This window comes from Pinus tabuliformis, chromosome 6, assembly GCF_031772625.1.
Source record: "Pinus tabuliformis cultivar Carrire ecotype Pingquan chromosome 6, CPIR1, whole genome shotgun sequence".
Lineage (NCBI taxonomy): Eukaryota > Viridiplantae > Streptophyta > Pinopsida > Pinales > Pinaceae > Pinus > Pinus tabuliformis.
The window spans coordinates 906,257,231-906,273,897 of NC_142292.1; the positions used below are offsets into that span (position 1 = coordinate 906,257,231).

General features: G+C 36.3%; 1 protein-coding gene across 1 annotated transcript; it reads left to right on the top strand.

The window, feature by feature from the left end:
* The first annotated feature begins 5,632 nt into the window (after positions 1-5,632).
* LOC149261877 (wall-associated receptor kinase-like 14) lies at positions 5,633-9,932 on the top strand. Its single transcript, XM_089422887.1, has 4 exons — positions 5,633-5,969; positions 6,921-7,691; positions 7,908-7,970; positions 8,066-9,932. The coding sequence occupies exons 2-4, from the start codon at positions 6,995-6,997 to the stop codon at positions 9,361-9,363; spliced, it is 2,058 nt and encodes a 685-aa protein (XP_089279013.1). The 5' UTR covers positions 5,633-5,969; positions 6,921-6,994; the 3' UTR covers positions 9,364-9,932.
* Positions 9,933-16,667: the final 6,735 nt, after the last annotated feature.

Here is a 16,667-nt window from a genome sequence, read left to right on the forward strand (position 1 = left end):
AATATGACATAATTAAAATAACTATGTTCTAGAAAAATTTGAGAGGCTCGACAGTAAATTCATAACTACAGCCAGGATCTATTAACTCTTCAGAGACAACATCTGATGTATCTTCAGAAATGACTATCTTAGCGAACTCTTTGAGTTTTCCATTCAAAATATCTTTAGCAAAGATTTTCAATTTAATGTTGTATGCCCATGTCATCGGTAGTATAAGCATTCAATTCAACTGTTGCTTTTAGTTTTCCTTCCTCTAGAAAATAGGGCATTCCAACTTGCAAACTGAATTCTGAGTCTCCTTCTTTCATCCTTTTTATTCTGCTAATAGAGCTACTATCATTTCATATAAGGTTCTTGTGGACAATTGACTCAATGTAAAAATATCATTATCATAATTTGTGACAAAGTATTTAATAATATAGATTTTGCATCTTCTTCATCTATTTTGTTACCAATTTTTTCCAATTGATTCATAATAGACTTGAGTTCATTAATGTGAGTAGACAATGATATCTCTTCCTGCATTTTGTTTAAAAAGTTTTAATTTTTAGGAGAACTTTGCATTTACCACATTTTCCCCAAATGTCTTACTTAAATGTTCCCATATTTTTGCAAACAATTTCTTCAAATCAATGAGATGAAGTTGGAAATCTGAGAGAAAATCTAATTATAGACTTATCTCTCTCCTCTATTTTCTCCCAAATACTTAATTGTGGCAGATCAACAGGTGTTGTTTTGGTATCATTTACTATTCCCCATAAATTTTATTCATCATATGTAGTTGAATTTTAACTTACTAGGTATGAAAACTACTTATTAATGTTTGAGTTACAAACAATATTAATGTGTTTTCCAATCCACCCTAGGTAACATTGTTTCGGATGACAACTCCCCTCACTCCATGTAGCTCCTTCTCAGTGTCCATAAAGTTGTGACGTTCTTCTCATTGTGACAACAGGACACCTTGTCGAACCATTACCTCAATGATCCTGCACTCAGATTCACGCCCTCAAATCTCACATGCAGTCTCCACACTAAATAATTCCAGTGATATCATCCTCTCTTCCTTGTTGGCTTCATGCTACATCCCCACAGCTACATGCCAATGGAAAAATAAAGAAATTGATCCCGACAATGGCGCTATCACCCAGCTCAACACCTCCAATAATGATTCTCTCTCAAACAATGACTCTAGAAAAACACATAGTAACTATGAGTACATCTTCCAACCCCTTTCATGAGAGAGGCGCTGAACTGACTCTAATACGAAGAAAGTAATCAAAATTATGCTCACACACAAAATTATTTGTCTATTACACATCTGAAACCAAATATATCATAGATATATTATGCATATTAGATCCAACCGATCCTAGGATAGGAGAATATTGTTGAGAAAATCTCTCAACAAACTCCAACAACCAACAAACCGAATCTGCCAATATTCTATTGCAAGCATTATTTTTAAGTGTCACTTCTTACAAATATCTCAAATTCTATCTTCATCACAAAATTAATTGGACTATAGCATTAAGAAAAGGATGAATGAAATGTAGAAAGCCTATTTTGAAATTTTAATTGTCAAAACATATAAACTCCTCTTTAATAATTTTGTTGCTTATGTTATCTATATGGACATGAAGTTTGGGTTTATAGCATCTTTATCAAATCATGAAGTATCAACCTTCTTCACAAAGTTAATTGAAACAATAACATATGAAATTGTGAATGGGGGGTGGAAACAGAATTTTGAACTTTTGCTTGTGAGGAGGCATGTTTAGAAAATAAAGATTGTTCTTATGGCTTGGTATCTCTTTGATTTAGAAAAGAAATTAAGAATTCTTAATGATTTTTGTTGTGGAATGGGTATGTAAACAATGACAAAACAATGTTATCATAATTAAGTCCAAAAAAATAGGCTTACTCTAATTTTTGTGTAGGACAATAACAACCTTGAGGAAGTTACTTCGTACAAATATTTCAAAGTTTACCTTCATCACAAAATTAATTGGAACTATAACATTAAGAAAAAGATGAACGAAATGTCGAAAGCCTATTTTGAATTTTTAGTTGTCAAAAAATATAAACTCCTCTTTAAAAATCTTGTTTCCCATATTATCTATATGAACATGAAGTTTGGTTTACAACATCTTTATTGAATCATGTAGTATCAACCTTCATCACAAAGTTAATTGACATAATAACATTATGAAATTGTGAATGGAGAGCGGAAAGCCCATTTTGAACTTTTGGTTGTGAGAAAAAAGAAACTCGTTTTGATAATTTTGTTGCTTAAGTTATTATATATGGAATTTGAGTTTGTAGTTACAATATCTTGATAGAATGATGGAGTAAAATCTAGTAATTCTAATAGTATTTTTATAGTATATAATAATAATAAAAAAATGCACCCTATCTTATCCGTGTCATAGATGTTGATTTTCCCTTCATTTCAAGAATATGCCTATGATTAGGTATCTAATATATAAACACAAGACAACTTACATGCAAGACAATATGCTCCCTAAGATTATTTGAAACTGTGGTTAAAGTCACATGTGTCTTAAAAGGAGATGACATAAAGATACTAAGTCTCGGCTAAATTATTGTAGAATAGAGAAAGTGATCACTTTGTAAAATATTAATATCAATCAAAATACAATCAGATATAAACTTAAAAGAGAAATTTTGGTACAAAAAATAAAGGAAAAGAGAAAAGTACGATACTATTGACTTAATCTAAAAGATCAAAGGCATCTTTTTGTTATAATTAGTTTACTAAATAAAATCAACAATAATAATATAAAACAATCTCTCACAAGAGTCATGGTAAGATATGGTTCTTGGACAGTTCCTAAAATACCAATAGTTCAAACAATATTCCCTTTTTGTAATGCTAAGAATAATAAAATAAAAACAAACTCTCACCACCTTCATAGTGAAATAGAGTTTTGGACATTTCTTAAAATATTGTTCAAAATTTTTGTCATTTTTGAAATACTAAAATTAATAAATAAAAATAAAAATAAATAAATAAATTTGTCATGTTTGAAATACCAAAATTAATAAAATAAAAACAAACTCTCACCAAAAATTTTGTCATTTTTAAAATACTAAAATTAATAAAATAAAATAAAAAAAATAAAAATTATTTTTGAAATACTAAAATTAATAAAATAAAAACAAACTCTCATCAAAAACAATACCTTTTGGACAATTCCTAACATACTACAGCTTTAAAGAATTTCCCCTCTTACTAAAAAACTATGGGTTCAAAGAATTTTCCATTTTTGTACTTAATAACAAAAGTTCTTTATCTTGAAATATTATGTGTATAATTATCTTAAATTTCAATTTTAAAATAATTTTCATCTAATATTTTACATATATTATTTAAAATACTAATTTCCAAATAATTATACAACATTGATCTTCCACACATTTAACTCATCAAAAATATGAATATTTAGGAAAGCATTTCTCTTTAAATATTTTTAATTATTATTGTTATAAACATTTTATATAAAGTTTTGATATGCAAAGGAAAGTTACAAATGTCATTTCTAAAAATGCAAAAGTCAAAAAATGCAAAAGAATAATAATGAAAACTAAAAAAATGTGTTTTTGTTTAAGTGAAAACATCTCCAATTATATAAAGAAGATAAAGTGTAATTGTTTAAATTTTTAATTATATAAAGAAGATAAAGTGTAATTGTTTTAAAATTTTTTCTTCTTTCTAAAATTTGATGATATAATTTATTTTTTAACTTTAAATTTGATGATATAATTTATTTTTTATTCTTAAATTAATGATATAATTCTTTATGAGATTGTTATTTTTCATTGTTTAAGGTGCATTTTTAATAGATAAACATTTTTAAGCCTTGAAACACTTCTAGAAAACTCAGTCTCTACAAATTTAACTACTAAAATATGTCATTTCAACCATTTTTATCAAATTTCTCGGCAAAAATTATCAAAAAGATATACTTTAAAAAAATAAACATAAACATAAAATACATAAACTACATTTATAATAACTAATCCAAAAATTCTACTCAAATTAATAATTAGGAAATCAACTTCTATATTCTTCATAAATTCCAATCATTCCTAAAGACTTCAACCATTCGTTAATACATTGTTAATATATAATATATATGATTATGCAAATTCTTATAAATTATTTAACACCACATCATGAAATTGAATCCCAACTTCACTTATATTCTCATTGATCATAAATCTTATTCATTGTGGTCTTCTATAATTCTTATGAGATCTTAAAAAAGCCAAATAATTTCGTAGATTCATACAAGTGGATCTCTCTAAATAAGATAGCACACATAAGTGTGATGTTATATGAAAGAAAAACTTTTCGATGAATTTATAAGACAACTAAAAAGCAACATCATTATGCCAATACAAAGTTCCATGTCCCAATACAAAGTTCCATGGTCCCAGATAACAACACCTAATAAGAATAAGGAGAATGTTTTTTCTCTTTAATGAATCCATGAGACAACTAAAAAGCAACATCATTATGCCAATAGCCCAATACAAAGTTCCATGGTCCAAGATAAGAGTATAGTTACCTAATAAGAATAAGGAGAATGTTATTTGTTTTTATCTCTCTAAATAAGATAGCACACATAAGTGTGATGTTATATGAAAGAAAAACTTTTCGATGAATCTATAAGACAACTAAAAAGCAACATCATTATGCCAATACAAAGTTCCATGGTCCCAGATAACAACACCTAATAAGAATAAGGAGAATGTTTTTCCTCTTCAATGAATCCATGAGACAACTAAAAAGCAACATCATTATGCCAATAGCCCAATACAAAGTTCCATAGTCCAAGATAAGAGTATAGTTACCTAATAAGAATAAGGAGAATGTTATTTGTTTTTAGACAATGGATAGTGTTAATCTAACACATTAACATAAACACCCAAACAAATACACAAAAGCTTTAGGAAAGGAAGCAATATTCTTGTTTATGGAATTTTAAGTGTGGTAAGATCTAGTGAAAGTGAAGAAAACATGTAAGAACATTCAATAAGGCGCAATTCTTTTTCTTTCTTTCTCCAAATCCATTTTTATACATGTAAGAACATTCAATAAGGCGCAATTCTTTTTCTTTCTTTCTCCAAATCCATTTTTATTTTCAGGTTCACATTGAAATGAAATTTCATGGATATATGCTTGCTTTTAAGTGGTTTAGATAAGCATTGTGGAATTTTATAAGTTGCGTAATATAACCAACATTAAAATTAGAAAATAGTTTGTTTATAAAGTCTATTTGGCAAAACAAATGATTATAAGGTGGGAAGAAAAAACAAAGGGTTGACTAAGGTGGGGAAGATGAAAAATCAAAATCACAAAAACCACATATTTAATAATATTATTAAATAACTTTATCCCCATGAATTTCACGACAAAAGGCAGAGGAAGCGCGTTATCGTGATTAAATGGGAGTGAGTAATCCTAAATACGTTTAACAACCTTATCGAGGAAAAAAAACATGAGAGCAAGTCGTAGCAGTGGAGGGCGGGTCTTGGTATGGGAGGGACCGGTGCAGTCACATCGAACGCCTGCTTGCCAATATTCAACATTAGACTTGACTTTTGCTTGGATGGGGGATAATTATCCCCCCGGGGACCCAAAGTGGGAATTCATCAAATTCCATCCCGGTTGCAATCATAGGGTCCAGTTTCAGCATTTGGCTCCTCAGCTTAAAATATCTTGCAGCGCAGTGGAACCGACATGTAGCAGTTGGAATCAGATGGAAGGCACTTCCAGCCACAAAACTTTGTCGGCGTTCTGATACGCACACGGAAAAGGATTCTTCTTTGTTCGCTCTGTTTTGTGGTACGGACCTGAAATTTATTTTGCTTCTTTGCATTTGAAGCGGCTCTGGTAGTGGATGCTTTGACGGCATAGCCGGGAACTCGATATTGTTCAGGTAATTTTGCCAAAAGAAATCCGTTGTCTTTCAGGGTTTTTAACGAAAAAAGGATGAATTTAAGCCTGACAAATCTCTGTGTCACCTGGATATGTAAAGATTTAAGTGTTTGTTGTTGAAATTTTAGGCTTTCCATATTTGACTCCGAAATCTCGTTTTTTGTTCGGCATAGACTGCAATTGAGTTATAATATTAAATATTGTGTTCAATAGTTGTTTCTTGCTTTACAGAGAGCCGAACTAGGCCCTGATTCGGCTCAATTTAGGTCTATTGACTTTCGTCTGAGTTTTTCCTTTTTCAATGCGAGCTCTGTGATCTTTGTAGATGCTTTCGAGGAATTTCCGGCTGGCTATCGGCATGGATTTGCTCGTTTCATGTGTTTAGGTTTAAAGAATATACTTTCCGAGCCTGTACAAATCCGTAGTCATCGGCATGCTTTATGTAAAACGGTACTGGATTTACTGGACGCCGACTTTTTAAAAATACCGCTAGTTTGACCGTAAATCTGCGTTCATAGGGTTCGCATCATTGTTTTGCTGTCCATTTCCTCTCGTTCACAGCTACTGCGAATACCCGTGATTTGCTTCCCTAAATGCCTACAATTTCTGTGAAACGGATGTATTACGCCACGCCGATTCCATATAGTCAAATTTTCGAACAAATGTTATGCCACGCTGATTCCATCTCGTCAATTGCTTCAACAGAGTAATTTTAATTTAGCCTTTTCCTTGAGTGCCTTTTCCTCCTTTAAGTTTGACACGGTTTTTCGGCAAAATAATCGGAATATAGCTTCTCTGTTGTTATCAGATAAATCTTCTTTTACAGTGTTTTGAGGTCTCCAGGTCGTCCCTGCCACGGCCTCTTGCCTGAGCTAGTCTTTTGGAGGTTTAAACAGTTCATCCGTTATTTATGGGACGCCTGATGATCTTTTGCTAATTCTTTTGCTTGCAGGTAGTCCTTTTACGACATTTCTCTGCTCAAGCATAGTCGAAATCCGTTTTACAAGCTCTGATGCACTAAGAGAGATGAAAAGATCAGGGGTCCTTGTGATCTTAATTATGGTTACCTTTCATTTTAGCGGCTCCGAGGGTTCTGAATCATGTAATCGTACATGTCATTCAAGAACTGTGCCCTACCCGTTTGGTTTCGGGCGTGGTTGCCAAAACATGCTTAAATGCTCGAGCGACGGGAATATCACATTAGACGGATACAAAGTAGCAAATGTTACCACTGATGGAGTCCTCCTTCACGATGAAGGGCAGTGCAATCAGAGTTTCCTGGCAGTTGATGTCTTCGGGGATAAATACGCTCTCACTTCACGGAATATCGTGCTGGTCAAAAACTGTAGCAAGGCAGATTACAGTTGCGCCCTCAATGTTACGAAAATAGGAGATACATATCCATCTCATGGTTGCAATTTCTCTAATTCTACCTGTCTTTCCCCAAGCGGAGACTTCATACCCTGGAACAGCAAGAAAACCGGCTGTGACATGGTCCTAACAGGTATCGTAGTCGATTCGATTGCCGGTTTGGAACTAAAATTAGATTTGGGAAAGTTTCAGCTTGGATGGTGGATTGAAGGTGATTGTTCAAACAAGTGCTCAAAAAACGGGAATTGCACACAGTTCGTTTCTCCAAACACAGGCAATCCAGTGCATAAATGCTCCTGTAATGATGGCTTCGTTGGAGATGGATATTTACAGGGCGATGGATGTCGCAAAGGTATATTTGTAAAAAATAATCCGCCTCTCGAACATTACTTTAATAGAATGTCCTTGTAAATTTAGCTAACTTTATCTGTGAATTTCTGAAGGGCGGATATTAATTGTTGATGTCCTTGTACATTTAACAATCTTTAAGGATGTTAATTGTCGATGTCCTTGTAAATTTAACGATCTTTAATTGTAGAATTCTGAATTGCTGATATTAATTTTTCAGAGAAGTGTAATCCTTTGACTGAACATTGTGGCGGGGCGACTGGAGTGGCTGTTCTCGTCGGAGGTAAGGAAAATATCCATTACAGAGCTTCGATCTTAATTATATTTGTTAGCCTCTTGGATGCAAGTCTCATTTTTTTTACCGTTCCACGGAGCTAGGGTTAATTGCAGGGGCGACATTGGTGGTGGTGATAGTCCTCCTATACTGCTATTTCAAGAAGAAGGCTCTGGCAAACAAAAGGAGGAGGTGCCGAAAGAAACTCCTCTCGGCCAACGGTGGATCCTTCAGAATCCCAATTTTCACATACAAGGAGCTGGAGAAGGCCACAAAGGGCTTCTCCGAAGAGGAAAGATTGGGAAATGGCGCGTTTGGAACAGTCTATGCCGGGAAACTCAAAGGCGACTGTCCTGTGGCCGTCAAAAAGATCAGACATATCGACACCCATGGAATCGAACAGATGATGAACGAAATAAAGCTTCTGTCATCTGTGGAACATCCAAACCTGGTGCGTCTGATGGGCTGCTGCCTTGAGAATGGAGAGCCCATACTCGTCTACGAGTACATGCCCAACGGTACTCTTGCTCAGCACCTACAGCGCGAGAGGGGCGAGGGGCTATCCTGGGCGCAGAGAATCAGGCTGGCATCCGAGACCGCGGACGCCCTGGCTTACCTTCACTCGGCTATAAACCCGCCAATTTATCATAGGGATGTAAAATCCAGCAACATTTTACTGGACTACAGCTTCAATTCAAAGGTAGCGGATTTCGGGCTCTCAAGGATTGTTTTAACAGAATCCTCGCACATATCGACAGTCCCGCAGGGAACCCCGGGTTACCTGGACCCCCAATACCACCAGAACTTCCACCTCTCCGACAAGAGTGACGTCTACAGCTTCGGCGTGGTTCTGGTAGAGATCATAACGGCGATGAAAGTCGTAGATTTCTCCCGCAGCAAGAGTGAAATCAACCTCGCGTCTCTAGCAATTACCAGAATAGGCAGCGGCTGCGTCGACGAGATCATCGACCCATTTCTGGAACCCGAAAAAGATTCTTGGGTTCGTGCCACGGTGCACAGGGTGGCCGAGCTTGCCTTCCGATGTCTGGCATTTGACAGAGACGCTAGGCCAAGCATGCTGGAGGTTACCGAAGAACTGGAATTTATCAAAGACACCATACAAACCAGAAACCCCAGCATCCGGAACGATGCTATTTTAGCCGATGATGATTACGGCAACATATCGAAGCGTCAGTCGACCGACAGCGCCAAGCAGCCGATAAGGAAAAGCTCTTCCAGCAGCAGAAGGATTACCATTCAGCCGCCCGTAATCTCCGAGCTAAAGACCGCTGCAGTTCTCCAGAACACGGAAACTGCCTCGCCGGTGTCTGTACAGGACCCCTGGCTCAGCGCCCAGAGCTCTCCGTCCACTAGTTGTCTGTTGGAGAACGTTATCGAATGACCCTGTATTTTCACGTTAAATGACGTACAAATTTGGGATCCAGTCTCAAAAGCCGCGTTGTATATATTTTTTCCCCAATGGCTGTTGCATCCACGCAAAGTGAAGATGCTTGCGGTAAACTAAAAATTCCAAATATAACTAAGAAAAATGGACCCGGTGGTACCCGATGTGACGCTATATTGACATTTACTGACCTAACCAGAAAGGAATCGACCCTGGGCAGCGCCCGAATATCATTGTGGAATAAGTTTTTCCGTGTGATGTGATATTACAGGACAAGTCAGGTCAGTTTGAATTGTAGTTTGGAAGTAATCGAAGCATTATGATAGCTATTAAAATACAAATACCATCTTGGAATTTGGATGCACCACCACAAACATGCATCAATGTGTGGGTCAAAGAGTCTGCGATGCTGTCTCAAGAACTGCAAAATGTTTCAGTACGAAACTAGTCTTATGGCTGCCATACTTTCAGGTACTATTTATCCTTTTTTGTCGGGGGAAAATTTTCTGTCAGCTCATCCCTATGCTTTTTCTCTCGGTTATTTAATATACTCAAATTTAAGAGGAGCTGCGAGTGGTATTTATTCTATATAATAACTGACCCTTGAAAAAATTCTAAACGAACAACCTGAGTTAATGGAAAACAATGCAGCACTGGCTTCCACATTGATGAATTAATGAGCAACTGAAAGAACTTTAGTATAAGCAACATACTGGTTGCGGCAGACCTGACCCGCGAGTTGTTCAAGTTTTCACTCTCCTCGAAACTTTTCATTTAAGCAAGACCTGTTATCGTTAAATGTTCCTTCAAGTTTGGTCAACTTCTGCTTGGGAGGAATTGTTACAGTTCTTTGTTTGTTTGAGATGTTCAAGTTTTGAGTGAATAGAGTTGTGACATTTACTTGTTTCTTTTCATTTGTTGAGTCTTTACATTATTAAAATTGAGATGTCCGGAAGATGTAAGTAACAAGTTTTATTACTAATTCATGTTTAGAGTTATGGTATTTTGAATCGATTTTCAAGAGTCTTACTAGTGTTTAAATTTCTGGAGCTGTTACCCATAAGCCTGCTAAATTTCTGGAGCGGTCACCCATAAGCCTGCCTGTAGTGTAGGAAGATACAAGCAATGTGAAAGCAAGTCTCATAACCAACTCCGGCCTTTGGAGTTTTGGTGTTTGGCTTTCAATCTCTGAAAGCGGCACCGATACAAAGTTACTTGCATAGGGAAATACAAACAATATGAAAGCAAGTCACCAACACCTACAATCTCTGGAGGTGTCACCCTTATGACAGTAGTGTAGGAAGATACAAACAATATGAAAGCAAGTCCCATGACCAACTCCAATCTCTAGCCTCTGGAGTTTTGGTATTTGGAATTCCAATCTCTGAAATCATCACCCATAAGCAAGTAGAGTAAGAAAATATAAACAATATGAAAATCACTTGCTTAAAAAAATATAAATACATAAGAAAACACAAACAATAAGTCCCATCACCAACCTTGACTCTGGAGTTTGGAACCAATTTACAAAAGTCCCACCGGTGTTGTAACTTTCCATAGTTTGGAACCAATTTACAAAAGTCCCACCGGTGTTGTAACTCCGGTGTAACTTTCCATTTAAGAAAGCTTTGTTATGGTTACCATTTCCTTTTATTTATGGAGTTTTCAGATGGAAAAAAAAAAAAGTTATTTCCTCATTTTTCGTTTAAGAAATATTTATTATGGTTAACTGTTTCTTTGAGTTGTTCAAGTTTTTCATCTACAGAGTTGTTATTATTTCTATAATGTGTCCACCTTTCAGATTATTAAAAATAAAAAAACGAAGTTAGACCTTGATCTAAATTAAAAATAGAAACAGAACCATGACTAAAATTAATTTGACCTAAGTTAAATTAGTTTCGGTGTGTCGCAATGCCATGTGCACCATGAGTTATGGACGGGGCCGCTTAAGGGCGTTGACACGGAACCTATTACTTTGGTTGGAAGGGGCATACAACCAGACACAACCAGGAGTCAATATTGGAATCAAAGTTGTCTGCATTTTGTTACATCTTATCATCAAACGTGTTGATGTATTTCTTTGACTTCACAAATAATTACATTATGTTTAAGCATGCTGAATTGTTAAATTAGTTTCGGTGTGTCGCAATGCCATGTGCACCAAGAGTTATGGACGGGGCCCCTTAAGGGCGGTTGACACTGAACCTATTACTTTTGTTGGAAGGGGCACACTACCAGACACAACCAGGAGTCAATATTGGAATCAAAGTTGTCTGCATTTTGTTACAACTTATCATCAAACGTGTTGAAGTGTATTTCTTTGACTTCACAAATAATTACATTATGTTTAAGCATGCTGAATTGTTGCTTGACAGTTTTGTTTTGACTTTTTCTGAAGCACAGTTTTGTTTTGATTCACACACATTTTTGGATGTGTGTGAATTATATTTAGGTTGAATTTGGTTGTATTTCTTTGACTTCACACATAATTACATTATGTTTAAGGATGCTGAATTGTTGCTGGACAGTTTTGTTTTGACTTTTTCCGAAGCACAGTTTTGTTTTGCAAAAATGTGTGTGAATTATATTTAAGTTGATATTGGTGTGCAGTAAGATGTAATGTAAGTTTTAATATTGTTTTTTTAACGGGTTAAGAGGTTTTTGTTGTTGTTTTAAATGTAAAAAAAAAAAAAGTATATGTCTGTTATCCAAAATTGAAAAGAATTTTGATTAAGTGAAAATTTAATTTATTATAAAATTATTATTGAATTATTTTTGGGTGAGGATTTTTTTTTTTTAAATAATAATGATAAATTAATCTATTTTTTCTAATAACAAGTAATCTTAATGATTGTGTTGACAATTGAATTATAATAAATTTTGTCATCTTTAAAAATATATATAAATTATCGAAATAAAATTTAATAATTTATGATTATAATTAAGTCACGTTATTTTTTTAATAAATTTCACTCTTTTTATCACTAATTATGATAATATTGAAATTCATAAATTTGCAATTTATTTAAGTTTTGTTTAGGTTTGTACTTTTATTTGTAATAATCAATACTTTTGAGAGGATTTTTGTTTAGGTTTGTATTTTGTTACAACTTTTTAGTTTTGCAAATAGTACCTTCAAATATGGCATATTATGAGGAAACTTATATGTCTCACAACTTACGGAGTTTACACTTATATAATATGGAATAATTAAGCGTATCTATTTTACCAAATTCATTCAGATATTTCATTTGGTCCTCAACAGCAGGAAATATTTCTTCCCCTTGGAAAAAATCATAATTTTCATTATATTAAGGAAAACAACATGTTGTAAATGTTGTTCGCATATGCAGAAAAAAGCGGTTGTGAGCCTGTCAAGTAAAGAAAAATACATAAAAAAGCGGTTGTGAGCCTGTCAAGTAAAGAAAAATACATAATATATAAGTTCTCCACACAGGGAGACTTTGTCTTTAGAAATGTTCATGTATTGTTTTCAAAAAATAAAATACTATGCGCATAGGGTATACGTATCTGTAGATGCATCTGGAAAAATATACAGTCATGTAGTATTATAATAAGCATATCATCATAAAAAAAACAGGCTCCAAATTGAGCCTAAACTACATGGTCCATAAAAGGGTGATGATAATATTGATAATGGTCTTCATTCCTCTACTCCTTAATCATCCATGTGTAGCGTGGCCGGACCGTTGCCTCCTTGGAAAGCTTGTCAGCAAGTGTGTTGCGTTCCCTGTATATATGACAACATGCAAAGTTGTCAAAAAAAGAAATGTGTCGATGGACCTCATCCAAGATAGGCCTCAGAGTGTATGCATGACATATTGATGTTTTATTGATCCAATTGCAAACTATTTTTGAATCCCCAAACATTTGTCGGTTCCTGCAATGTTTTTCAATGGTGAACTATATGAGTTGTTTGGTTGTAATGATCTCTGCATAATTATTTATGCCCATTCCTAGCCCCATTTGTATTTGAAAGTGATGGGAAGCAGTTAGATATAGTACGACACCACCCCCACACCCTGCTTCTTGCGTTGATCCGTCGAAATAAGCCCATGGCTGGGTGTGATCAATGGTCTTCGGAATGATATGTTTGGAGGGTGGATTTTCATCATCTTCCGGTATGTTGTTGTAATCTGCCAGAAGTCGGGCAAAGATGGTGGGCCAGTGGGGAGTGGTATCTTGAAAGATGAGGTGGTTGCGGGCAATCCAAATTTCCCAGAAGATGAGGAGGGGGAGGTTCCTCGCTTTTGATGGGGTCGCAGATGTCCACCAATTGGACCAAACATCCCTGATAGTTTGTCCCCTCCATGTGGTCTGAGCAGGGGTGTTCGGGAGGACAATTCTCCAAATATCAGTAGTGATGGGGCAGGTGAGAAAAAGGTGATCCACCGATTCTGTACAGTCTTTGCATAGGCAGCACCAGAAGGGTCCATGTTGTCCTCTCTTGATCAGGTTGTCTCCAGTGGGAATCTTGTTTTTCAAAATTGACCACATGAGTAGTCTGGTTCTAGGTGGTGCTTTGAGTTTCCACATGCCCTTCCACCATAAATCTATAGGTTGTGGTTTGTGTATGTTTGCAAGACATAGATATCCCTCTTTGGGTGAGTACCGGCCATTTTTTGCATGTGCCCAAATAATCTCATCCTCCCCTTCAATTATTCTGATATGGGATTCGGTTAAGGCAGTTGTGTAGTCTTCCCAGTGATGGTGCCATTGTTGAGGAATGAGCAGACTGTGGGTAGATTTCCATGCTTGATGGAGAAAGGTGGATCTCTCCATGTCAACAATGTGATTGATGTGTGTAATGCCAGAGTTGACAAGGTGGAGCTTGAGTTCTTCAGGTAACTTGTGGGCATTTCCACACCCAATCCAAGGGTCCAGCCCAATGCGAACAGATGTGCCAACTTGAATTCTCCAAGTGAGCCCATCTCGAATAAGTGGCAAGGAGTTTAGTACTGCTTTCCAAATGACCGAGATCCCTGTTTTGTTCCAGCTTGTCTATCTTAGCCAGTCCATCATGTTAAGGGGAGCTATGTACTTGGAGGAGGCCACCATAGTCCAGAGGCTATTTGTAGTGATTAGTTGCCAGCCCAGCTTGGTCGCCAATGTAGAGGAGAAGTCTTCTAGTTTTTTGATTCCCCAACCTCCCCACTTCTTTGGGAGGGTGAGCAGATCCCATTTTTCCCATGCAAAAATCCTCCCCTCTTGTTTTCCTTTCCAGAGGAACCTGCAACATAGGTTTTGTATTCTAGAGAGGATTCCTCTAGGTATCCAAGCTAGGGACATCCAGTACACTGGAGTGGCTTCGAGAACAGCTTTAATGAGACATATAAGCTTTCTCGTAATATGCCATATGCCATATTTGAAGGTACTATGCCTTCTTTCTAGCTTTGAGATTGACCATGTCCAATCAGCTATTTTGTAGCCATGTGGCTTTAGCCTGTAGCCCAGATATCTGAGGCCCTCTTCCAACTGTAACAAGGTGAAAGGAAACCTGTGAAGGGAAAACTGTATCTCATGAGGAGAGCAATCAGATACAGTGAGGGTGGATTTCGAGTTATTTATGGCCATACCTGTTGCAGTTTGGAAAAGGGTGATAATATGCTAGAGAGCAGTCAAATCCCCAATTCCCCCATTGAGGAAAATTAACACATCATCCACAAAGAGGAGGTGTGTTATCATGCACCTGCCAATGATCCTGATTCCCAATAGTTGACCTCTGTGGTGCATATCTTTGATAAGTCTACTGAGCCCTTCCATAACCAGTAAAAAAAGTAAGGGAGACAAGGGGCATCCTTGCCTGAGTCCCCTTTCAGAGTGAAAGAAGGGAGATGCTGCTCCATTGATCAAGACACCAAAGGATATATTTGTGATACAACACATTATCCATTTTATAACCCCATATGGGAATCCTAAATGAGTTAGGAGCATTCTGATGTATATCCAACTTACCCGATCAAAAGCCTTTGATAGATCTACTTTGAGGATCATACCTTTAATCTTCTTCGTCTGGATAGAGTGTAGCACTTCCTGAGCTATACCAACCACTTCATGAATCTGATGGTCTTGGAGAAAAGCAAATTGTTCTGAGGAGATGTGGGCAGAGAGGATGGGTCGGAGGCAGTTTGCAATGATTTTTGAAATGATTTTATAAACACAATTGCACAGGGATATGGGCCGAAAGTCATCGAAAGAGGTCGGGTTGTCTGATTTGGGAATGAGGGCGATGAAAGTGGAGTTAATGTCTCCATGCATACGGCTAGTCGATCTGCATTCCTCAATGACCTTGAGTAGATCCTCTCCAAGGATTTCAAAAAAAGCCATATAAAACTCCACCGACTAACCATCTAGTCCAAGACTCTTATCTCACTTGAACCATTTCAGAGTAGCCTCTAGTTCCCCTAGTGTGACTTCTCTGTTCAAATCCATAGCATTCTCCTGATCAATGAATCGAGGGAAAAGTTGTGCTACTCTTATGACTTCTGCCAAGGTGGCATTGGGGGGTGCCTGATAGATCTTCTTAAAGTGGGATGTGGCAAGAGAGGCCAGCTGTTGGAAAGTATCCACCTCATTTCCCTGCTCATTTGTCAGTTTCCAAATGGTATTGATTTCCTTTCATCCATTTGCAAATTTGTGGAAAAATTTTGTGTTTTCATCTCCCTCCATCAACCAGATTTCTCTACTTCACAATCTCCATGTTTCTTCCCTCTCTTTGAGAATTTTACCTCTCTTCGTTATTAAGTGAGTGAGCTTATCCTTCTTTTCTCTTTATATAAAAACCCCTCTTTTCTCATCCTACAACACAACAATTTCTGTTTCAATGTTACTAAGGTTTTATTCTTCCTGCTCTCTCTTATTATGAGCCCAGATTTTTGATAACCTTTTCAATTATTTTAGATTGCTGACAAAACCTTCTGTAATGTTCCCTCCAGCTGTGGGAGGGTGGGACTTCCAGAAGTATGTGATCATCTGAGTATAGGTGGCATCCTTCAACCAAGTGGAGTTAAATGTGAAGAGGTTCTAGGTTTTCTTATGCCTCCTCTAATCTCAAGGAAAATCGGCAAGTGATCAGATATTCCCCCTGAGTGTACCCATTGTTGGAAAGTGAGACCTCTCTCCAGTAATCATTCCTTATGAGGAATCAATCTAACCTTCTTACAAGATTGTCCTCTCCACACCTTCTCTTCCTCCAAGTCAATAGCAACCTTGCAAAGGGGATATCAATATAACTGTGGGTCTCCAAAATGTTTTCAAAGAAGACAAACAAAGGGTCGACC